Source organism: Boeremia exigua (assembly GCF_020726555.1).
Source record: "Boeremia exigua strain MPI-SDFR-AT-0100 chromosome Unknown C7974scaffold_2, whole genome shotgun sequence".
Taxonomy (NCBI): Eukaryota; Fungi; Ascomycota; class Dothideomycetes; order Pleosporales; family Didymellaceae; genus Boeremia; species Boeremia exigua.
In genome coordinates this window covers 382,601-404,890 of record NW_025763519.1, presented here as the reverse complement: position 1 = coordinate 404,890, position 22,290 = coordinate 382,601, and the positions used below count along the sequence as shown (strand labels likewise).

At 55.3% G+C, this 22,290-nt stretch overlaps 9 protein-coding genes across 9 annotated transcripts; 3 read left to right on the top strand and 6 right to left on the bottom strand.

Moving 5' to 3' along the window:
• Positions 1–1,312: 1,312 nt before the first annotated feature.
• On the top strand, positions 1,313–2,004 carry C7974DRAFT_446427 (glyoxalase family protein; the record flags this gene model as incomplete). The annotated part of the gene is made up of 2 exons (XM_046145597.1): positions 1,313–1,659; positions 1,720–2,004. Exons 1-2 carry the CDS (start codon positions 1,432–1,434, stop codon positions 2,002–2,004), a joined length of 513 nt encoding a protein of 170 aa, XP_046001085.1. The 5' UTR covers positions 1,313–1,431.
• A 240-nt stretch (positions 2,005–2,244) lies between these two features.
• Positions 2,245–3,577, bottom strand: C7974DRAFT_430645 (thiolase-like protein; the record flags this gene model as incomplete). Its single annotated transcript, XM_046144716.1, has 2 exons — positions 2,245–3,385; positions 3,447–3,577. 2 exons carry the CDS (start codon positions 3,575–3,577, stop codon positions 2,245–2,247), a joined length of 1,272 nt encoding a protein of 423 aa, XP_046001084.1.
• Positions 3,578–5,298: 1,721 nt separating this feature from the next.
• On the top strand, positions 5,299–6,255 carry C7974DRAFT_95093 (uncharacterized protein). Its single transcript, XM_046147580.1, has 2 exons — positions 5,299–5,400; positions 5,452–6,255. The coding sequence occupies exons 1-2, from the start codon at positions 5,342–5,344 to the stop codon at positions 6,212–6,214; spliced, it is 822 nt and encodes a 273-aa protein (XP_046001083.1). The 5' UTR covers positions 5,299–5,341; the 3' UTR covers positions 6,215–6,255.
• A 346-nt stretch (positions 6,256–6,601) lies between these two features.
• C7974DRAFT_94997 (uncharacterized protein) lies at positions 6,602–9,131 on the bottom strand. Its single transcript, XM_046147578.1, has 3 exons — positions 8,951–9,131; positions 8,740–8,900; positions 6,602–8,694 (listed from the first exon to the last, which is right to left on the bottom strand). The coding sequence occupies exons 1-3, from the start codon at positions 8,962–8,964 to the stop codon at positions 6,713–6,715; spliced, it is 2,157 nt and encodes a 718-aa protein (XP_046001082.1). The 5' UTR covers positions 8,965–9,131; the 3' UTR covers positions 6,602–6,712.
• A 1-nt stretch (position 9,132) lies between these two features.
• On the bottom strand, positions 9,133–12,194 carry C7974DRAFT_94996 (uncharacterized protein). Its single transcript, XM_046147577.1, has 2 exons — positions 11,856–12,194; positions 9,133–11,805 (listed from the first exon to the last, which is right to left on the bottom strand). The coding sequence occupies exons 1-2, from the start codon at positions 12,079–12,081 to the stop codon at positions 9,290–9,292; spliced, it is 2,742 nt and encodes a 913-aa protein (XP_046001081.1). The 5' UTR covers positions 12,082–12,194; the 3' UTR covers positions 9,133–9,289.
• A 404-nt stretch (positions 12,195–12,598) lies between these two features.
• Positions 12,599–14,025, bottom strand: C7974DRAFT_94994 (beta-lactamase/transpeptidase-like protein). Its single transcript, XM_046147576.1, has 3 exons — positions 13,584–14,025; positions 13,107–13,532; positions 12,599–13,053 (listed from the first exon to the last, which is right to left on the bottom strand). The coding sequence occupies exons 1-3, from the start codon at positions 13,969–13,971 to the stop codon at positions 12,635–12,637; spliced, it is 1,233 nt and encodes a 410-aa protein (XP_046001080.1). The 5' UTR covers positions 13,972–14,025; the 3' UTR covers positions 12,599–12,634.
• A 1,431-nt stretch (positions 14,026–15,456) lies between these two features.
• Positions 15,457–17,414, bottom strand: C7974DRAFT_95027 (uncharacterized protein). Its single transcript, XM_046147579.1, has 3 exons — positions 17,101–17,414; positions 16,861–17,022; positions 15,457–16,807 (listed from the first exon to the last, which is right to left on the bottom strand). The coding sequence occupies exons 1-3, from the start codon at positions 17,375–17,377 to the stop codon at positions 15,681–15,683; spliced, it is 1,566 nt and encodes a 521-aa protein (XP_046001079.1). The 5' UTR covers positions 17,378–17,414; the 3' UTR covers positions 15,457–15,680.
• Positions 17,415–18,486: 1,072 nt separating this feature from the next.
• On the top strand, positions 18,487–18,882 carry C7974DRAFT_408671 (uncharacterized protein; the record flags this gene model as incomplete). Its single annotated transcript, XM_046143345.1, has 1 exon — positions 18,487–18,882. One exon carries the CDS (start codon positions 18,487–18,489, stop codon positions 18,880–18,882), a length of 396 nt encoding a protein of 131 aa, XP_046001078.1.
• Positions 18,775–22,043, bottom strand: C7974DRAFT_468526 (P-loop containing nucleoside triphosphate hydrolase protein). Its single transcript, XM_046146400.1, has 6 exons — positions 21,768–22,043; positions 21,683–21,710; positions 21,576–21,631; positions 21,276–21,525; positions 20,078–21,226; positions 18,775–20,046 (listed from the first exon to the last, which is right to left on the bottom strand). Exons 1-6 carry the CDS (start codon positions 21,803–21,805, stop codon positions 19,159–19,161), a joined length of 2,409 nt encoding a protein of 802 aa, XP_046001077.1. The 5' UTR covers positions 21,806–22,043; the 3' UTR covers positions 18,775–19,158.
• Between the last annotated feature and the right edge of the window lie 247 nt (positions 22,044–22,290).

The window sequence follows — 22,290 nt, the reverse complement described above, 5'->3', positions numbered from 1 at the left end:
TCAGCCAGGGTATCGACTCCTTTCAGACCAGCCATCACATCCTGGAAAACAATGCCGAGACCCCCGATGTCAGACTTTGTATACCGCTTGGACTCAGTCAAAGAAGCAAGTTCCGACGCGCATGTACGAAGACTACCACGTCCTAGTCCCACTGTTATATCGCTGGAATTATACGACGGATCAAACCTGCCCAGATACGCGGTGTTTCTGGAGATCAGGATTGCCTGAGCTTGGATCCTGTCGTGTCCAATCTGACCATGGGTCAGATAGCTAATCGCGGTAGCCAAGCATCCGAAGACAGATCCAAGAGTACGTGGTGCTGGACACGGTTAGAGTATGCCTCCAGGCTCACCTCGGGAAGTGGATCCATAACGAAGCAAACCGAATTGTATCTTAAGCAGCTACCGACGAACCCGATGATTTGTTGATGGTTGACACGACCAAAAACCTGATTTGGCAACATTTACCTCATATTTCTGCATCCCTGTCCCGCGTCCTGCAACTGTTTGCGTCACGCCTGCAGTTTCTTGCTTGGTTGATGGGACGAAAAGATCCACGTTCGATCTCAACAACGCCGAAGGAAACCTGTTAGCATTTGACGTGCGCATGCTCAACATTCCCGATATTAATAGACTGTGGCGAAATCAATCCCCGGGCGCCACGAAAGGCCTTCTTGTCAGTGGGTACGGATTGAATCAATACCCGTCTGCGAGCTGTAGTAAGATCGGAAGAAAGATCCAAGCCGCTAATGTTCCCAAGTAAAATGTATGTATGCGGAGTGTTTCTTTGAAGCAACTTAATGGCGAGTCTCACTATCAGTATGTGGTTTGGCACTCCTGTCGTGGATCAACTCAGACAACGTTTTTGTCGAGCTGGCTTGCTTTTTGAGCCTTTCCAATTCATGCAGTAGAGCCGTACTAACATATACTAAAGGTATTTTAACAGTGGTAACGGATGTAAGTAAATTACTGTAGCACAGCTGATTGTGAGTGGTTTATAGTTGACGGCGCTATGTTGTGCACTTTGTAAGAAGCCGAAGAAGCCGGATCACGAAGCCGCCACGAAACGTTCTCTCAGCTTCATCGTCTGTCTTGTCGTGATTAAAGTCATCGTCAGTTGCACTGGAGTGCTTACTGCGACAATTGATCAGTTTCGGTGAAACACAATGGTGAGATGTATACCTCAGCTGAACCATTCAGTCACTTTCCGTGACGTTATCCACCATTGCTACTCTCTATACTCAAGAAAAGCCTGCGCACCATAGTTGCAAAGCTTACAAACGCTTGCCTTGGGACGTCCCAACATGACTTGTGTGAAATCGGGGACGGACGAAATTTAGTGCATTTCGTGTACAGGAGGTATAAAGCTGCTAGAGTGCCCCATAACCTTGCCATAGGACGACCACACTAGTTCAACAAAGCATCTCCACTCATGGCATCAGTCACTCTCACCAAAGGCTTCAGGGCCAACCATATTGGTCTTCGGGTGGCGAACCTGGAAAGGTCAATCGAGTTTTATTCTGGCGTTCTTGGAATGAAGGAATTATATCGAATGCCCTTGGATACCGTCACGGTCGCCTTTCTGGGCTATGACGACTCCGAGGACTCGGCTGCACCTCTTTTTGCACGACAAGGTGTATTGGAACTTGTTTGCGCGAAGGTAAGATGGGATCTCAGCGAACTTGTACCAAGTGTGGTCGATGTTGACCCATAGACACAGAATCCAAAAGGAGCACTCAAGAATTCACAGGACCATCCTGACTCCCATTTTGTCAAACTTGGTTTTACTGTGCCCGACCTAGAATTGGCCGTGAAGCACCTCAAGAGCCACGATATCAAGTTTGTCAAAGAGGCCGGCACAGCCGACCACTCAGGGGTTGCCGCATCGTTTTTGGGATGTGAAGCACCCGGTAAAGGATTTGACAAGTCACTGTGGGAAGCTGTTGTACCTATTCCATTCGTTCAAGATCCGGACGGCTATCTTATCGAGATCATTCCTTATTGAGTAGCGCGGCCCATAATCGGTTGCCATCGTTTAATTTTTGAACTATTTCGAGCGAGCTTAATTAACTATTATCTGTAATTCTTGCTGGAGCTACTTACTAATTCGGAGTTTCTACCTAGGTTGAGTCTATCTACGTATAAAATACATACATGTTTTTACCGTTTCTAGGACCAGCCTCTGTGTTTACTCTGTACCGCGATGATAATGCACAAACCCGCCCCTGAGCCCAGATTCGCTATTCTAGGCTGCTTTACTGGCCTTCAATCTATGTACTGCCAGGGTCCTCTTGCCAGATCTCGTAAGCCTCGAGACCACCGACATCCCCAGTCTATGAGCTTTAGCCAGTACACCTGGACTCAAAGCCTGCCGAGATTCAACATCTCGACACCGCCTCATGCGGAACATCTCAATCATTAAACCAGGCCCAAAGCTGGTGGCTACTACATCATCTCGCCCTTTCCCCATTCTCCTCAACTCATCCAGGACGATGAGGACTGTTGGACTTGAAGAATTTCCGTTCTTCTGGTACACATCGAGGGATGCTCGAATGTGCTCGTCGGTGAGATTCATTGCCTGCTGCGCGCCTTTAAGGATCGAGAGACCGCCCGGATGCACAGCCCAATCGAAAGTCGTTGAGTCGAGGGGTCCATTGTCCGATTTGCAGATCTGGTCAAACATGCGGCTTATAGCACCGACTGTGGCTTTTGGCACCTCCTTGGTAATGGTAGCTATCATGCCAGTCGGGCTAACGGAATACGACATGTGATCTTCCGTACCAGGAATCAGTGCACTGGCCCACTCCTGCAGCTCGTACACCGGTTTCTGCTCGTTCGTCATGGCTAGTCCGTTGCAAACTACCAACGCCGCCGAACCATCTGAGAACAGAGCTGGGGCGATGTGTAGATTCTCGTTGTCTTTGCAAGCAGCCTGCAGCTCTGCTCTCAAGAACAGACTGCAGAGCTCAGTTGCGAAGACCAAAATTCGAGCTGGTTTTGATCTTGACGACGCGGCTGCAGCAAGATTTGCAGCCTCTCTTAGAGCAGAGAGACCGCCAGCACAGCCGACACCGTTTATCAGTGTTCTTTGCACACTGGAAGGTAGCTGGAGCTTCTGGTTGACGAAGAGGTCATATCCTGGGCTACCTTGATCGGTACAGGTGACTGCCACAACATGTGTAATGTCTCCGGTCGCAACGCGTGCCTCCTCCATTGCTTTATTGCATGCTGCTACGGTGAGGTCCACACCCGTTGTTCGAAAAACTTGGGACAGCTCGTCGATAGTTGGAGGTGTTGCATCATCCTTGGTCCATGTGCTGTAGTCGAATATTGTTGGGCGGGAGATGATTCTTGTGTTGCGACTTATATGTAATAACCTCTGGAACCTAATCATACGTCAGCATTTCACAGCCACAGAAGAGTCTTGATGAGGATGAGTTCACTTACCCTGGCGATGTGATGTGCGCAGGAACCAACCGCGTGATGAGAGCTGCGAACTGCTCTTGTGTCTGTGAATGAGGAGGGTACTCATGAGCCAGACCTGTGATGTACACAGAATTCCCCTGGTCGACTGCCATAGTAAATGCTGTACAATACAAACTATTTGAGCCAATGATAAACAATGTTTGAAGGTTCTTCGAGTAAGACTGTTGTAATTGGAGTTCAAACAGCACAAAATCAAACTTCATATACGTTGGACCAAGTCATGCTAGTGTCTGGAGGAATTGTGCCATGGGCGAGTGTTCATGGCGGATAGGTGGCTGAGTGGTATGACTGGTGAGGGTAAGGGCGGAGGGTGGAGGAAAACGTTCGACGGTCCGGTTCTCTAGGCTACAATTCGCTTGTCAACGCCATGAGAGGTATCAAGCGTGGTGAGGTCGTTCGGGAGACAGTCGAAAGGGAATAGTGGAACATACAAATGATTCATACCCTTGTACTCGACCCTCGGTCAGCAAAGATTAATCTTTCTTGCCATTTGGCACTCATCGGCCCACGGGACTAAAAGATGGCAGTGAAGACTACGTCCAATGATAGTCTGAAACAGCATGCGACCGGGAGGCCGCATATAGAAAGACATACACAGCCATCTCTTTACAGCCATCGAGCTGGCCAAGCTGAGTCCTAGGATAGACGAACCGTGCTTACCGTAGTCGTCTCGAACATCAAAGCTGTCGTCGATTTCGCGTTTCTCAAAGTATGATGACACATTGTTCACCGCGCGTCCGACCTGGATTTCGACCGCCCTCCGGGACGAGTGTTAAGGTCCCTAGTACGAAGAGTTCCAGTTGAGGCCTCCAGGTAATTGCTGCTGACTAGAATGCCTGGCTAGTAGAATTTTCAAGTCTACGAGCGTCCTAGCTGGCAAGACTGATGCGCTGGGGGGAGAAAATGTGTCATAATCTTTTGGCTAGATCAAGTGGCTTCAGATTCCGAAGCTGTTCTCAGCCTCCACACCTGCGCCAAGCGCGTGCACTGTATTTGAAGTTTGGCGACTACAGGGCTTCGATTAACAGACACATGGCGGTGGGTCTTATTCGTCAAGCTTTGATACGAAGTGTGCTGAAAGAGTCGTTGACCAAAAGAAGACATTGGTCTGACTTCTAAGGCTGCAAGGTGTATGTGGCCAGAAGAAGGCATTGCTCTGACTTGAATAATGGTGGGGGTCATGTGTGGAGACCACATGCGTGCATGATGACTAAGGCGAACGACGGTGAAGTCAATGATCGTATCCTCATTGGCGTCCCGGTCAAGGCCTGAAATTTACGCAGATGCCTGATTACAGTTCATCTGCCTCAAATGGCGTGCATCGTCTTGGTCATTGGTGGGGCCACTGCACCCTCATCCTCCAGGAATGAAGTTGTTGCCTCTCAGGCGTGCTACCCTGCAAGGCGCAGGTAGCGCGCCTGAAAATGGCATCTCGTGTGTATGGGGGCGGCGATTTTGTTATGGCTCATCGCGCGTGCCTGCGATGTAGGGTGTTGATGCGGCTCTGCAGCCTGCAGGGCTGAGGCTTACACCGAGCTAGGGTATGTCGTGGAAAACCTACCAAATAGGATAAGTTAAAAGTACTAGTGGTGGCTCTGCCTATCAAATGACTCTTCAGGAATAGATTTCGCTGACAATACATTGATCCGGGGGTGGCGTGCCGTGTCTTACACCGAGGCCTCCAAGCTACCCCATTGGGACTAGTGCGCGAGAACTGTTCGCGAAAACAGTTCATTGGAGCATAGTGCTCACGTGCTGTCTGCGAAGTAACTCTCGGCGCAGCATTAGGTCTGGAACAGTGCACAGTGATTTATAAGAGCCGCCTTGATGATCTTGCAAGGTCTTGCAGTTATACAATGGGAGCGCAAAATAACAATCATGCGAAGGTGTATCAAGCATCGCAGCCTACGTACTAGTAAGTGACGTTAACTCAAACAACTAATAGACACTAATTGATGAATGGTAGCGGTCACGGAGGTGCCTCACGATCTGAAAGAGAACAGTTGATCTCTAGGATGTACTCGTGCCTACCTTGGGAGCTTCGCCACCACATTCATACCTTCTGTGTTCAAAGCTCTTATGACAATGAGATCATCGTCCGCTACGGAAGCAAGGGAAAGCCTATGCTACTTGTACGACGGTCGGTCGGCCCGGGTCCATACCAATGGACCGAGGATCCTATCATTCTGCAATTTGGCCCAGATAAAATCGGACCGGAAGCATCCGCAGACCTTCTTACGACGTATTACGGAAGCCGTACTTTCAAGTTCGCTCACCAGGAGCTCGGATGCATACAATCGTTCCTTGAGACGGACAGCTCTGGGTTGGGTATACGTCCGGCCGACCATCTCCGCCACTTGCACTTGCAAATCCAGCCCTTCATGTGCGTTCAAATAGAGGAGCCCGAGTTAAGGCGAAGCGAAGAGGCAAGGTGCTGTCGAGCTCTGGAATCTCTTACAGCTCTTAGAGCCCCCCGAACAACAATTGCTGTTCATGTAGATCTGACACAGGGCGTTTCTTTCGAAGAAGAGTTTGGGGAATTGTCGGATGATGCTGCGGCATTCGTCTTTCGGATCCTAGAGATCGTTAAGAATTTGCGGGTGACAGGACTGAACATAGAAGTGATCTTGGAAGGGGCGTGGGATGAAAGGAGTGGGACAAAGCTGTGTAGCAGTTCGACACCATCGCTTGATGATTGTGCGATGACAATGAAGATCGCTTCTCGGTAGATCTGCTTTTTGGTTGATTGAAACTGAGATTACTGAGGCTTGACACCTCTCCGTGGTTATCGAAAACACACGCACGATGTTCTATTGAACTGGACTAGCAAAGATGTACGGTTCTTGTCCCATTTGCATGACGCCTTCGGACCGATTTAAGGACTGGCGGCCAGCCACGTGCTGAGATTGAAAAACTGCTAGAGTCTCACAGTGACGCTTGGTTCCGCTAGACTCGGTGCGAAGAGAATTTTTGGAGGATCTCCGATGACTTATCGCTTGGCTCATCCTATGAGAAGCTACAGTACTCGGAGCAATGAGGTGTCCAGTATCCGAGTGGCCATCCTGGGCGCCATCGATTTGTCGTCGGATTGTGATCTAGGTACGAATGCAACTAGCCCATAGAGATGGCTGTGAGGGCTGCATTCCCAGACAATTCCAGTGGTGGGATCAAGTATAGGTGGTATGGCTTTGAATTAGTTCGATCGATCTCTGCTATGGCTCGAAGGCTCAGTCTCCCGTGAGATCAATGTAGTCAGCTACTGCCATGTCCGCTGGCTGAGCTTCTGCCTTCTTCGGCATGTCTCTTCGAGGACTTGACGAAAAGTGGTATAGGCGAGCAGCACGTATCTTATCAGCTTCGCTCGCAACGGCAGAATGTTTCACGAGTGCAACACTAGCTTTGTCCTGGGCCGCATGACTTGCGATAGGCTCTGCCCAGTCGAGATCGAGTCGTTGTCGACTGATTTGTGGCGTGTATGGTTTGCTGGACATGCCTGGAGTTGTCCGTTCGACTGGCGATTTATGGCCCAGGTGTGGTGATTGCATGCTTAAACGTAAGGCGCGAGCCAAATCGTCGCTTTCGTTCTCTGATGATTCTGGTGAACCAAGATCGACTATGTTCGATACTGTCACCCCTAATGACTCTCGCAACGACGCCGATTTCTTGAGGTGACGTGCAGGGGGAACACGTAGAACCATATCATCGTCATCGTCGTTGAGATTCGACAGATCAATAACATCGAGAGATTTGCCTGTCCCTTGTTGTTGTGTATGCAGCATTGACGTTGTGGAATGATGGAGTTTGTTGACACGTTTGCTTTTGAACTGCGCCGTCTCAGTCTGCGGCGAGGACGTCGCGAATGCTGCTTGTCGCGGTCGCTGGCCCGCGCCCTCACTCGTCTGAGCAACGCGGGTTGCTTCAACTGCCTGTCTGCCTTCTTGTATTCTCTGTCTCTTCTGTGTAGGAACTAGTGCCCCGTCGTCAAAGTTGTCAACATCCAACTGCTCTTTTCGTTTAGAAGATCTATGTTTGGCAGCTGCCGGTGGTGGGTCGAGAGCTTCAGAGGGGAGAACTCGCTGTAACCAGAACGCCGGGAAGTAATCGCACTCGACCCGATGGTTTGGGTCAAAAGGCACATCTCTTTTGCCGTCCCACATTCCCTCGCGCTCTCCCCCTTCCAAGTCCTGCCTTTTCAGTGTGGTGACGCCGAAAGGAGAAAACGTGATCTTGCGCTCTAAGGAGCGCAACGCCATAACCTCCTCGCTTTGGCTTGCGCGCTGCTTCGTAAGCTTAATGTCATGCACGACTTCCTTTGGACAGGAGCTCTCTCTCTGCACCAACGACTGAGTGAGTAGCACTGGACCAACCCAGTTCATGTATAACCTTCCCCAAATGTTGAAGCGGCTACTCGTAACTTCGAGTAAATTCAGCTCGTCAATCGGCCGCGGGATGTCCAGATTTAGCGACTTCTTCGCCATCAACAGCTCATCATCTGTGACCTTCGGCCTATAGTACTTCTGCAGTATCTTGAAGTCGGGGAACCTGGCAGGGACGGTCAAATGCCGTGCACGAGGCCGTGACGAAAGGAAAGCAGCCAGGCGGAAGCTCCAGTCCGTGCAGTCTTTCTGGTTACGGCACAAACACAACGAGTGCGCGAGGCTCCCTTCTTTTACAGCGCTCAAAGCTGTTTCTGCCCCGCATCCAGGTAAGCCAGCTTCGTGGTAATCGCCACCAGCAAGCATAGCAAACAAGACCAAGCCTTCGCGATCCAGCTTGAGCCTGTCCTCCATATCCTTCGCTCGAACTACGCGAACGTACTTTTCGTGTTTCTTCGTATTTTCTTTACCGCGGTCTTTGTTCCCTGCCTCTTTTGCACGTCGATCATCATGAAGCCAAAGGCTGCAGCCGAACATCAGGCAATCGGAGTCCTGGGACCACACAGCGTCAACGCGACCCAGTATCTGCAAGCGAGCACACTCAGCCTCCGCTTCCGCGGGTGCTTCTTGATAAGGGATCCCAAAACAGCGCAGTAGCTGTTTCAGCAAACGAACTTGGTCATAGTCAATCTTTCGTCCGCCATGCCTGCCACGTTTGGCTGGAACTCCGGGGCCGTCAAAGACAAATATGAGCTGTATATTGAGGGTAAGGAGTTTGCAGATCCGGTAAAATATTGCCTTCTCGATGCCCTGGAAGGCAGGCTCATTGGAGGCTGTTGTTATCAGCACAGCGAACCTCAGGGTTCGCAAAAACGTACAAGTTCGGATAGCATAAGCTTGCGGTACCGTCAAGTTGTTGAATCGCCAGTCAGCTTCGTCGACTGCGATTCTAAGGGGTCTGCCATATCGTTTGTAATGTTCTTCCGCGAGTTGAGCAACAGGCTTGACTTCTTCAAATTTATGTATAGTGTCCCACAACCTTGGCAAGGTCAGTACACTTTAGAGAACCCAACGAGGAACTATGAGTACTTCGGGAGACCCATAACGCATGTCACACGGAACAGTTGTGAGCGGAATCGCGTAGACTTTCCGAGCAGGTCAGGGGCACTCGACCTCCGGCCTTGTAGCTCGCTCAAGAAACAAGACTGCTGTTATCGCAGTTTCTCTTATCGTGATATCAAAACATTGAAAGACTTTTCGACATGGAGTAGGCTATGGAAGGGGTGGTACGTTGATGTTCCAAAAAGCGGCGGGGTGCTAGCGCGTTAGGGTGACTTGGCATTCTCGAATAGGTAGCGACACTTGCACTCCTTCGTTCTCAAGTCTTCAACGTTCAACTTGCACACACTGTGCCATATATTCGCTGTACTAGAACGAACAATCCCAGCTGACCGATGCGTCCAGCTGATCAAAGCCGTGCCACGTCTCAGCTTCAAGGTAGGAACTCATCTCCTTGAACTTCTCCTCTCGTTTTTGTTTTAGGGCATTTCCCAGGATGGTTGCGGCCGACAATGCCATATCAGACTTCCGCCCCAAATACCACAAGGCTTGTATGCAATTGTCTGCCTGATCAAATACAGTGTCACCCCCAGTGGCACAGTCTATAGAGAACGGTTGCTCAGTCTCAAGCAAAATCACCCCAGCTTTTGCGAACGCACGAATCAACACTGCAGTCCACGGCTCTGTCAGTAAGGCTCCCTGGCTAACGGCGAAATGAAAGTCTGGAGATTGAGAAAATGTCGCGTTTTCCCGCGGGCACGAACACCGGGCAAGATTTGAAAGAGCCTGGCAGTTGGCCCTGCGAAAGCAAGCGACGGAATCAGTCGAAGCACGAAGCATTTGTTGTGATTCCAACCCGAAATCAGAATCGTCCACAAGCTCAATGAGGTCGGCCAAAAGCAGTGTAGCAAGATGCCAATGTCCTGTCAAACAGACATACCACGATTGAATACGAGGCGGCAACGTGTCATGGAATTGAACGCAATCTCGGATGAACGGAGCATAAAGCTTATCCCAATGGTCGCATACAGTGAGTGCGGCTTTGATGGAGCGTTCGACTTTCTCACCATGGCAGTTACGAGAAAGGAGGGTCTGAATTCGTGTGACTTTGCGGAAGAGAAGGACTTTTACTGGAGCTGCGTCGCAAAGAAGAGCAGCAGCCTCGTTGAATGAGCACGGCCATCGTACAAGGTTTTGATGCAGTCGAGACCGCTGGTGAGCAAAGAGGTGCAGGTCCCAGACGCCTTCAGTACTTCTCGGCACCACTGATCCCACATCTCGCGGTTGGTCTGCTACCGTCCTTGGCTCGATCGCGTAGACATTGCTATCTTCGTCTGACAGGACGAGTGGTCGTTTGTGCATCGCTGAGGACAGAGTGTCCAACATGACTCCAAGCCAGAACAGCAGGTCGATCGTAGCGCGGTCGGCAGCATCAACAGAATTGGCAGCCGGTTTGTATTGACGGCTACGTTTGTTGACTCGGGGCTTGAGTGCGGGTGAGCTGGCACACATCGTCATACGCGACCTGAGTGCGTGTATAAGTCGGACACCCTTCTCCAAGTGGACGGGGGCGTCTTCAGCCTCGATAGCGAGGTTGAGCTTTGACATCAGGTCCTCGCACTCTTCCATTTCAGTATCACCAACATATGAAGCCGGCTCTTCCGAGTCACTAGCCGTTGCAAGCTCGCTATCGGGATCATGCGGGCATTGCGTCAGCGAGAAAACTATTTGTGCGAGCACCAATCTGAACGACTCGATGTCTCCGGCATCTCGTAACGCCACACGCGCCTCCTTCCAAGCAGTGATCTGAAGTTTCCTGTCGAACTCGACGCCACTGCCCGATGAGTCGTTGGTCTCACCTGAGAAGACTCCCGGGTCAGGGCCATGATCGAAAGGATATTTGGCTCTGCTCCGTCCTGATGACTGGGCCCACTGCGTGGCAAACGAGAAGATCGCCGAATTGAGAGCTTTGCTGACGGTTTTGTCCTCTTGAAAGGTTAGCTGTCGCCCTCTGATAGAGGAGGCCAACCGGTCGAGTCGGAAGACGCGATGATACATGCGATTCCAATCAGGCCCGCCATCTTCTGCCAACGAGATATCTGCTTTTGCGCTGTAGGGGCAAGTCCGCTCGGTTAGCCAGCACGAGAGAGCATTTTCGAAGCTGTCGTGATATATCTTCAGCAGCCCTTCTTTCAGAAACGCTTTGTTTGCAGACGTCACAAACTCGGCTGCAAAGGATATCGCTGGACATGGAAGCGCACCATTTGAGAGCGACACCGACGGGCTTCGGCGCCTCCGTTTTCTGCTCGTGCGCATAACAGCGCCGTCCATCTTTGGTCCTGTCTCGCCGCCGCTCTCCACGTCGCCGTGAGTTGGGGGCTCTTTTTCTCCTTCTGTTACGTGTTCCATACTCTTACGCGGAGAGTCGAGAGATGAAACCGGCACAGAACTACCTGTTGACGGACTGGCATCACCGTCAAATACATCGCTGAATCTTTCAAGCCCAGTTCTTGCCGGAATGTTCAGCCAATCGTACCATAGGCTATGCTCAGGTGGATAGGCGGCCACCGAGGCCGGTTCCGTTTGAAGATCCGGAATACCCGGGAAGTCACCAAAATTAACCCCTAGCTGGACTGGGCTCACTGTATTCCCGCTCCCATCGCTGTCGGATTGACGTGAACTTTTTTCTTGTTGCGTCTGCCTCGATGATCCTTTGGTGTTGCGTGGGACCGCAGAACTACTTGTCCGGCGGCGTTTTGCCGGTGGGGCGTTACTTGGAGGAGGCTGTGTCGCCTGCAACACTCTCTGCGAGCGAAGCCATTCGAACGTACAACTCTTTTTCGTTTTCTCACAATTTCCGCACGCGGCTAGAGTTCCATAGACATCTGGACGGTCAATTGGGTGCCATGTCGCCCTCAGAGCGATTGCAGCTCACCACTGTAATGGAAGACACTCGGATGGTCTCCGGAGTTGCTTGCGTCCAGTAATGAATCTTCCAGTATTGCGGCATCGCATGCTCGCTTGCCTCTCCGACACTGGTCGCAGCACCGATTCTGTTTTCTATTCGTTTTCGACGGTTTCGGGGCATTCATCGCCGGAGGCGTGGGCGATGTCCATGCATAATCAAGGAACGACTTTGGCTGTACATCAACAAAATTCATAGTTTACACCGGACAAAACGTCGGAAATAGGAAAAGAAGAGAGAGCAGTGTACAGAAGGGCGAAAATAGCTTCCACGCCGCTGACACTTCCCGTGCACAACCCCGCGCGATCAGCTTGCAGGGTTAAGTCTTGGTGGCCAATGTCCTGATTGGGATTTGCGGGGAAAGCTAATGCGCCCCTAGGCACATCTTCCACGCATTCGACGGCTCTTCACGCGGTGATACGATGATGATTCGACACCGATTGGCCTCCTTGAGGTCGACCGTCAAGGCAGATTGGACTTCACATGCGGTCTTCACCAATTGTCCGTGCGCCTTATCTTCTCACTCCCGGGAACAGGTGGGTTCAAACCTTAAGCTCCGTATGCGGCCAGCAATCTTAAGCCATGGATTGACCAGGCTGATAACGCAGCTCGACACCGCCTGTCTGATGTTCTTCTTCGACGCCCTGGAGATGATAAGAAGAACACGCCACAATTAGCTATGAACAGTGCACAGTTCCGCCGATGTACACGCCGATTCGATAATACACAGGACGTCTGCCCATATGAGATCAAGCACCGAGAGCTTGATAAACTTGCCCTTCGACGTTGAACCACAAACCAAGCACCTTCGCATCTGCAAAAGGTAGGATCTGGGTGCACACGATGCCACCAACGCCCTTTTCTCGGTCAGCCCACCACCAGCAGTTTGGGAGTCCAGCCCAGAAACCAGTGCTCTTTGATCTTCCGGTTGGGCCTCCGTTCGATAGCATGAACGTCAGTCCCCAGCCCTGAGGCGGATTGCCTTCGACCGGGTAGATCTCAGGAACAGGGTTGGTGAGGTCGGGCTTAGCAGCTGCTATACCTTGACGAGCGAAATCGGGGAATTTTTCGATCTGATTAGTGAACATCGTGTCTACTGTGGACTTTTCCAGAAGTTTTGCACCGGTTGTGGGCGAGGTGCCATCGTTCAAGAGCGTGGCGATGATCTCTGTTCGTGGTCAGCGAGCTTGCTCCGAGGATACCGAACATCGGACGACTTACGCGCGTAGTCCGAAGGCTTTGCGAAACAGCCTGCTCCGCCACTGTTCAGGACGTCTTTAACATCTGAAGCCTCTACGACCAACGGCTTGCGCAGCAGGTGGTCGCGAGGGACAAGTGTACCATCTTTGTTGCGATGGTTCATGTGTGCAAGCTGCTTCTTCATTTCGGCAGTCGGAAACATCGAGATATTCTTCAGGCCCAGAGGCTCAAAGATGTTCTTGTGGCAGTAGTCGTTCAAAGACATACCTGTCACACGCTCGAGAGCAAGACCAGCATAGTCGATGTTGAGACCGTACTCCCAGCCTTCACCCGGCTGGAATACCAATGGCTGCAGAATGTCTTTGATGTGGCCAGAAAACTCATCGAATCCGATGGGATGAGAAAAGTCCCGGAGCTGTTCATTGAAGAATGTGTAACCAAAGCCAGCTGATTTGATCAGATACTGAACTGATTGAGCGGACAACTGCTCTCACATACCGGTGTGGCTAAGCAGCATGCGAAGCGTAATCTTCTTATTCTTCGGCACCAGCTTCCCATCCTTCTGCAGAACCCGCAGTTCCCTGAACTCCGGGATCAGCTGCTCGATCTCGTCTCCATCGTCGAGGTGCAGTTTCCCCTGCTCGACCAGCTGCATGCACGCCAGCCCCGCAATCATCTTCGTACACGACGCGATCCAAAACACGTTCTCCAGCGTCATGGGATCAGCCGCCCCGACGCCCCTCTGGCCAGCAGCGTGTGCGAACAGCTCTTTCCCATCTCTGCCCACGACCACGATGCTGGCGCCCGGGATATCAGATTTCGGGTCGGCGCAGGCCTCGTCCACGGCCGCTCTGAGGCTGTTGACGACCTCCTCGGATAGCGTCATTTCCACGGGATTTTAAAAATGAACAGACGTTCAAGGTGATCTTTAAATGGTTTGCTGTGCTTAATAGGGTGCTCAAGTGTACATCCCACGGCTTCACCACTGGCGGAACGCGTTCCGCCACCCGTGAGGGGTCCCCTGCCCGCGACCCCGCAGGATCCGGCCCCGCATGGAGAGAGCACGTTGCTCCGCACAGCCGGGGATGTCAGGGGGATGTCAGAGGAAAGGGCAGGCCAGCCGTGAGAGCACGAGCTTGCTCGCCAATAAAGGCAATTTGCTCTGGGCCCCGCACGACTCCAAGAAGTAGTTCAACTGCACCGAACCTGCTTTGCTCAATTGCCCCCTTTCGATGACAACGCAAGCACGTACTAGTGGTACATTGTAGACACCGAGACGCCAGAAATATGGCAACGACCTCCGCCACGTGCGCATTCCCGAGAAACCCTAAAAGCACACTACTGTACTATACATGCTTCCTAGTCTGACCTAACACGCAACAGCACGACGACACCCCGAGCAACCCTAGACTAGGTAGCCGACGTCAGACTGCTGTAGTGTGAACCCTATTCCCCACGTGCTGTACACAGTATGTACGAAGTACAGTACAGTTTGTGTACAGCCCTTGTGTACTGTACGGCCCAAAGCAACAGCCCGCTCAACGCCATGGCACTACGTACCTCAACACCGACGGGTTTGTAGTTGTAGGTATACTTATGCAATGCGATGCCACCTCGCGCCGGTACTGCATGTACGCCAGCATCACGCGATAGCAGAAAAGCCATATCGATGTCGAGATCGAGGTCGAGGTCGAGGAAATGCATCACCGGGCGGACACAGCAGCCATGTCCGGGCAGCTGAGGGAGCTCGGGGGGTTCGTGACACTATTTTTTTTTTGGCTGGACTGTTTAGCAAAGTATCTATGGTTCAGAGAAGTGGTGCCGTGGTGCTGCGTGAACTGAGGCTCGCTCGTCTCCTTCTGTTCGTAGTGTGCTGTGATGTAATCGTACCGTGATATGATCGCAGAGCTACTGCGATATGAGCGTAGGGATAAGCGGCAGCGTCAACATCACAGCTTGAACGGCACAGGCCTAGATACAGAGCATGTGGACAAGCGATATCGCTGCGATGAGGCAGAATACGCAAGGTGATAGTCGAGGCAGTGTGTGTGCGTGCAAGATACGATTCGGGCACGGCTGCGCCGTGCGTGCGTATACATACGTGCCTATCGCGTGGGATAGCGGCGTACTACAAGTCTCCAGCGGCATGTCTCCAGCGTGTCTGGCGTCCCCTATCCTTCGAACCCCTCCTTTCTCTCTGTCTCGCGGTGTCTCTCCCCACGGTCTGCTTTCGCGCCAGAGCTAGAATGCTGCTGCATTGCATCTCACCATCTCCCCCTTCGTTCCATCTCGCCATCTCGCCATCTCTCCCCCTGTGCACCAAAAACCACCAATCCACCCCAAGAACCCTCGATTCCCTCACGAAGCGAACAAACAAGCGCACCCGCCGCGAAAGAACAAGACAAGAACCCAAAACGCCAGGTAAATGATTTTTGCAGGGTTGTGGGCGCCAGACTCCGGGAAAAATCAATGGGTGTGCACCGCGGTGCTGGAGCACGCTGCTAAGCACGCTGTTGCTGCTGCTGCTACAGCCACAGCCAAGCTAGAGCAGCCCGCTGAGCGCGTCGCTAGAAAGCTGCCACGGCAGAAGTCAGGCTAGAGCACACCCCCCGGCAGCGGGGTCCCGCGGTTCTGGCTGTCCCAGCCAAAGCCGCTGTTCGGCGGGACTGCGCGCACATCGTTGCCGCCGACGGTGCTGACGTGGCCCTGCTCGGGCGCGGCGTGCTTGCGCAGCATGAACATGGGCTTGCGGCCCTCCTTGTCGAGCTGCTTGAACAGGATGAGCGGGCGCTCGTTGAGGCCCAGACAGCGCTCCTGGTCGCCGTGCACAATGTAGAGGGCGTACTGGCGCCAGTCGGCGGTGATGTTGTACTTCTTCAGGGCGACGGGCAGCACCTTGTGGCACGGGTCGTCGATGGAGACGCGGAAGGACTTGAAGATCTCGACCTGGGGGTTCGACGAGGGCGCCTGCTGCGAGCTGGACGAGGGCTGCATGGTGTTGGTGCTGGAGCCGCCGGACAGCGGCGGGTCGCGGTCACGGTCGTCGGGCGAGGGCGTCGGGGCGGCGCGGCCCATGGAGCGCGAGGTGGGCAGGCCCGGGGTGGCGCGCGGGTCGCGGCTGACGGCGACCTGGTCGGCGTAGGCCCAGCTCTGGGTGGCGTCGTGGTCCTGGTGGGTGCGCGGGATCTCGGGGCGGGTGTACTGGGTGCGGCCGACGTTGTAGGCGGGCGAGGTGGGCGAGGGCTGGGGGACGGCGCTGGGGGACATTTGCGGGCCGGGGCCGAGCGAGGCTGTGAGGTGTGAGGAGGCGGCGACGGCGGCGGCGGAGGGGTCCAGCGACGAGTGGTCGACGAGGGCGCGGTGCTCCTGGATGGTGGGGGACGGGTTCTTCGGGGCGGAGCCGAGGAACAGCTTCTTGGTGGAGAACTTACGGGACAGGCTGCTGCCGGTGCGCAGGTCGGCCGTCTGCGGCGGCGAGGCGACGTGGTCGTGCGGCGGCAGGGTGGGCAGGGTCTGCTGCTGCTCCTTGAGCATGCGCACCAGCGGCAGGACCTCCTCGCGCAGGCGCTTGTTCTCGTCGATGACGCGGGTCAGGTCCTCGCGCAGGTGGCGCAGCTCGGCCTCGGCGGTGTGGATGCGCTCGTCGCGGGCCTGCACGACGCGGATGACCTTGGCGAAGTCGTCCTGGGTCGGCGGGGCCTCGAGGGCGCTGGTGTCGGCGGCTGGGCGGGTTAGCGGGGGCAGAGGCGGGCGGGCGGCGGGGGGCGGGGCGTACACAGCGGCACGTAGTCGTCGGGCTCGACGGGCACGTTCTGCTTGACCTTGACGTCGTAGACGGCCTTGAGGATGGTCAGGCGGTGGCCGACGCTGGCGACGCCCATCTCCTTGAGCTCGGCGTGCTGCAGCGACACGAGCACGTCGCCGGCAATGCCCTCGTCTGGGGGGGTTAGCGGGTGTCAAGTAGGCGGCCCGCAACGCAGGCGGGCTGCACTTGTGGATAGTATGGAGTATTTACCGACAAACGTGTCGCAGTACTGCTCCAGCCCCAGGTCGCTCACGTAGTCGGCGACCTGCTCGGGGCTCCAGTCCATGATCAGGCCGCCCGGGCTGCTGCGGCTGTCCCTGCTGTGGGTGAAGGTGGTCGGCGTGTGCTCGGTGCTCAGCGGGCCCGAGCTGGTGGGCGAGCTCTCGTACTCGACGGGCGCCGCGTCGCGCTGCTGCCACGCCGAGCGCTCGAACTCGTCGTCGGCGTCCGAGTCCTCGTGGTACTTGGACATGTTGGTGTAGGCCATGCTGGCCGGGCCGCGCGGGCTGGGGCGCCGGGCGCTGGCCACGACCGCCGGGCGGGCTGCCGCTGCGCGCCGGGGGGCGGGCGCGCGTGTGCGAGGGCGCCGGTGGTGCTGCGCGTGGGCCCGTCGAGGGGCAGAGTCGCGGTGGGCGCAGGCCGGGCGGCGGGCGACGTGCGGGCGGCGGGCAGGCGGGCGCGGCGGCAGGCGTCAGCGCTCGAGGACACAATGGCCGGCGGCGGCTGCAGGCAGGGCGGACGTGGTCGAGGGCCGCGCGGGCGACGCTGCAGGGCGAGGGCGATGGCAGGGCGGCGGGCTCGGGGAGCTGGTGCTGGTGCTGGTGCGGCTGGCTGTCCTGGCTGTCCCTCCCGAAGCGCGGCCAGTGCCCTCTCCAAGCCCACCCATGCCAGCCCATGCCGGCAAGGCGGCTAGCAGAGCACCGATGCGGGAAAGTCCGAGCGCTGATGTTCATTGAGCCAATACCGCCGCCGCCCTGCTGTGCCCAATCCCGCCAACCTTGCTGCATGTGCCGCCGAATATACTGAAAACCGCGGCCCGTTGCACACAGCCTCGCCGCGCCTGCATTGCAGTGTCCGCCTGCATTGCTGCCTGCGCCTGCATTTCGCCAGACTCGCCCCCAGCGGCCGCCAGCACCATCACGGGACCCGCGCATCTGCATCCGCAAACGTCGCGCCCCAGCACCAGCGTTGCAGCCGCCCCTCGAAACCGGCGAACCGCTGCCCCCGACGCCGTGATCGCCCCAGCACGTGCTCCTGAACCAACCTGCACGCCCACCGTTCGCCCGCCCAAACCGTCGCTTGCCCGACTGCACCGACGTCCTGGCCGGCTGATCCCCCTGGCCCTGGCCCTGGCCTCCCCGCCGACCGCCGCGCGTCGAGACCGGCCCTTCACCACCGCACCACTGCGCGTACCTGCCAAGTGTTGGGATCGTCAGGTCTGAAGATCGGCAGTCTCGAAATCGGCAGTCTCAAGATCGTCAAGTCTCGAGATCCTTAAGTCTCAGCATCATCAAAACTCAACATCATCCAAACCCAACATCTTCGCATCCCACCACCCTCGCATCCCACCACCGTCAACCCTCACCACCACCCACCATGCCAACCCTCACACCCCCCCAAGCCGCCGCCCTCCCCGCCAACCTACGGAACAGCATCTACTCCTCCCTCCTCAGCTCCGGCTCGATCCGCACCATCGAATCCACTTTAACGCAACTGCTCCAATCCACGGGTTTCCAGGCCGCCCTGCGCGCCTACATCACCGACCTGTTCCGCACGGGCCAGGCGACGACGGCGAACGAGGCGTTTGGCCTGGCCATGGGGCGCGTGAGGGAGTGTATGGCTGAGGGCGCGGAGGGGGCGAATGGTGGGGAGAGGAACGGGAGTGGGGATGGGGAGGAGGGCGCGTTGAGGGTGCCGGATGAGGTTGTCAAGGAGGGGTGTAAGGTTGTGAGGAGAGAGCTGGAGAGGGTCGTTGTTATTGAGATGGATTAGGGGAGAAGGGGTGATTTTGATGTCTCTTCTTGATATCTGCATGAAACGACAGCGATGATACCACAGGCCAGCAATCACATGACAGGCCAGCAACAACAACACAACCATCACATAATCACAAAAAACTATTCGTAAACATACAATCATTCGGCATGCAGAGCATACCGCCTCGTCATGCGCCAATTAGAGCTCTATCTATTCCATGTGAATATGTGAGAGATGAATCCGCCAAGATGACCCTGTCTGTCATCCATAACACTCGTAACCCAAAATCCCTTAGTTGTACAGATCCTCGTCCTCGCCAGCGTTGCCAAACGTCTGCTCATCCGCAGCCTGCTCGCCATCGGGGAAGCGGAAGAAGCTCGAGCCGCCCGAGTTCTTCATCGACTGTGCAAACGCCTCGTAGCGGCGGATCTCAACATCTGTGACGGAGCGGCGGGCAGAGCGCATCGCCTCCTCGAAGTGGGCCTTGGTGAGCTCCGGCACCGAGTCCTCCTCCTCCAGCATGTCGACGTCCTCGCCGGCAGCAGCAGCCGCCTTGCGACGCTCAATGTCGGCAGCAATCGACTGCTTGATAGCGAGCTTGACAGCGCGCTGTGTGACAAAGCCAAGATCGGCACCGGAGAAGCCGTGTGTGTTGGAGGCGATGAAGTCGATGTTGATGTCCGACGCAACAGGGGTCTTGCGAAGCTGTGCCTTCAGGATGCTGACACGGGAAGCCTGGTCGGGCAGGGGAACGTAGACAAGGGTGTCGAGACGTCCAGGACGGCACAGCGCGTTGTCGAGCTGCTCCGGTCGGTTGGTGGCACCAATGACGAAGACGTTCTTCTTCGATGTCATGCCGTCCATCTCAGTAAGCAGCTGGTTGACCACACGGTCGGAAGCACCGCCAGCATCGCCCTGGGAACCACCACGAGACTTGGCAATCGAGTCGAGCTCGTCAAGGAAAACGACGCAGGGTGCGGCGGCGCGGGCCTTGTCGAAGATGTCACGGATGTTGCTCTCAGACTCACCGAACCACATGGAGAGCAGCTCGGGCCCCTTGACGGAGATGAAGTTGGCAGCGCACTCGTTGGCAACAGCCTTGGCGAGCAGCGTCTTACCAGTACCGGGAGGACCGTAGAACAGCACACCACGCGAAGGCGACATGCCGAACTTGAGGAACTTCTCGGGGTGGTCGACGGGGGTACTGTACGGACTCGATGAGCTCGCGCTTGACCTCCTCGAGACCACCAATATCCTCCCATCGGACGTTGGGGACCTCGACAACTGCGACCTCGCGGAGAGCGGAGGGGTTGGAGATGCCGAGAGCGAAGCGGAAGTTCTCCATCGTAACACCGAGAGAGTCGAGCACCTCGGCGTCGATTGTGTCCTCGTCCAAGTCAATCAGATCCATCTTCTCACGAATCTGCTGCATGGCAGCCTCGGAGCAGAGCGAGGCCAAATCGGAACCGACGTAGCCGTGAGTCTCGGCGGCAATAACCTGGAGGTCGACGTCGTCGCCGAGCTTCATGTTCTTGGTGTGGATCTGCATGATCTCAAGACGGCCAGTTGGGTCAGGGATGCCAATGTCGACCTCACGATCGAAGCGGCCGAAACGACGCAGCGCAGGGTCGATCGAGTTGGGACGGTTGGTGGCGGCCATGACGACGACGTTGGAGCGTGCCTTCATGCCGTCCATGAGGGTGAGCAGCTGCGAGACGACACGACGCTCGACCTCACCGTTGGTCTTGTCACGCTTGGGGGCGATCGAGTCGATCTCGTCGATGAAGATGATCGCGGGCGAGTTCTTCTCGGCCTCCTCGAAGGCCTTGCGCAGGTTGGACTCAGACTCTCCAGCCATCTTCGACATGATCTCGGGACCGTTGATCAGGAAGAAGAAAGCACCGGTCTCGTTGGCCACAGCGCGAGCCATGAGCGTCTTACCGGTACCCGGAGGACCGTACATGAGGATACCGCGGGGCGGCTTGATACCGATCGACTTGAAGAGCTGGGGATGCCTTAGCGGCAGCTCAACAAGCTCACGGATCTGTGCCATCTGCTTGCGGCAGCCGCCGATGTCGTCGTACCCGACCTCGTTGAGGTTGCCCTCCTCGTCCTCGCGCTGGATCGGCTCGCCCTCGCAGTGGATGACGGTATCTTGTGCAACGATACCGAACTCTGGGGGGTCGACCTCTACAACCTTGAACTCCACTTGTCGCATACCACCGCGGGCGGTGAATGTGTCGCCCTGTCGTACTGGCCGGTAGGCTTCGCGGAAGTATGGGGCGAGGAAAACGTCGAATAATGAGCCAGTGATGCCCTCGACTGTGTCTGCAATAGGAAGAACCGCGATGCGCTTGGCCTGGCGAGTAGTCAGTACTGAGCTCAGTAAGAGGCTGGAGTGAACACACATATTTGATGTCTGGGCATGGGTGGATGGTGATAACGTCACCGTGCTTGACGCGCAGGTTGTGGCGGACAACACGGTTTATCCGTGCTGAGCCATCATCGAGGTCGTCATCTGCCAGCACGATCAAGACTGTGTCCTTGCGCTTCTTGCCCTTGACAAGGACGGTGTCGCCACGGAAGAGCTGGAGTGTCTCCATGGTGTTGTTCGAGAGGGCAATAATTGAGTTGTCATCGTTGACGGCGTCGGTGACACTGCGAGGTCAGTCTGGGCACGCTGTGCGAGCTTGCAAGGGAGCGCTTACATGAGGGAGTTGGGCTTCTTCTTCTTCTTGAGGATGGCTGTTGCGATCTCATCGTCCTGTGGCGGGTCAGTATTAGTGATCTCAGTAGTGTGTTGAGTGGCACGTACGCCCTTGGGCTCAGCGCCGGAGGGGTCCCTGGTATTCTATTAGCAGCTGCTCTCACTCGAATATTTCGGTGGCAAGCAAACTCACTTGGACAGGTCCGGCTTGCGGGCGGGTTCAGCGGACATTGTGGTACTTTATGTAGATGTTTGCAGCGGTGGAATAGGTGTACTGGGCGAAAGGTGCTACCGGGAGCTGCTGCGCGGTAGAGTTGACGGGGGGTGTGTGGCGGGAGATGGGGGTGATGGGTGGAGTGCAGGCGGGCGTGGTAGTTTAAGTAGAAGCTCGGGTCAGGTCGGTGACGGTGAATAGCTCCAGGTTGCCTCAGCGCGTGTGGGTCCGCAGCCAAGCCATGTTAGCGCGCCTTCCCGCAACACCAAATGGAACCCTTTGGAAACCCGCGGTCGGCTTCACTAATCCAGTCACTGCATCATGGAAGCCAGCCGAGCCCGGAATCAACACCGTGTCCATTTGCTGCCTGCTGCTTGCCGAATGAAGCAAATCACTGAAGATGCTTATTCGTATCACTTTGACGCTGCTGTGGAGCTGGCGCTGTCGACGCGTTTGCTCCGGTGCCTCCTCGCCTCACAGCGCCACTGCTGCTCAGAACAGC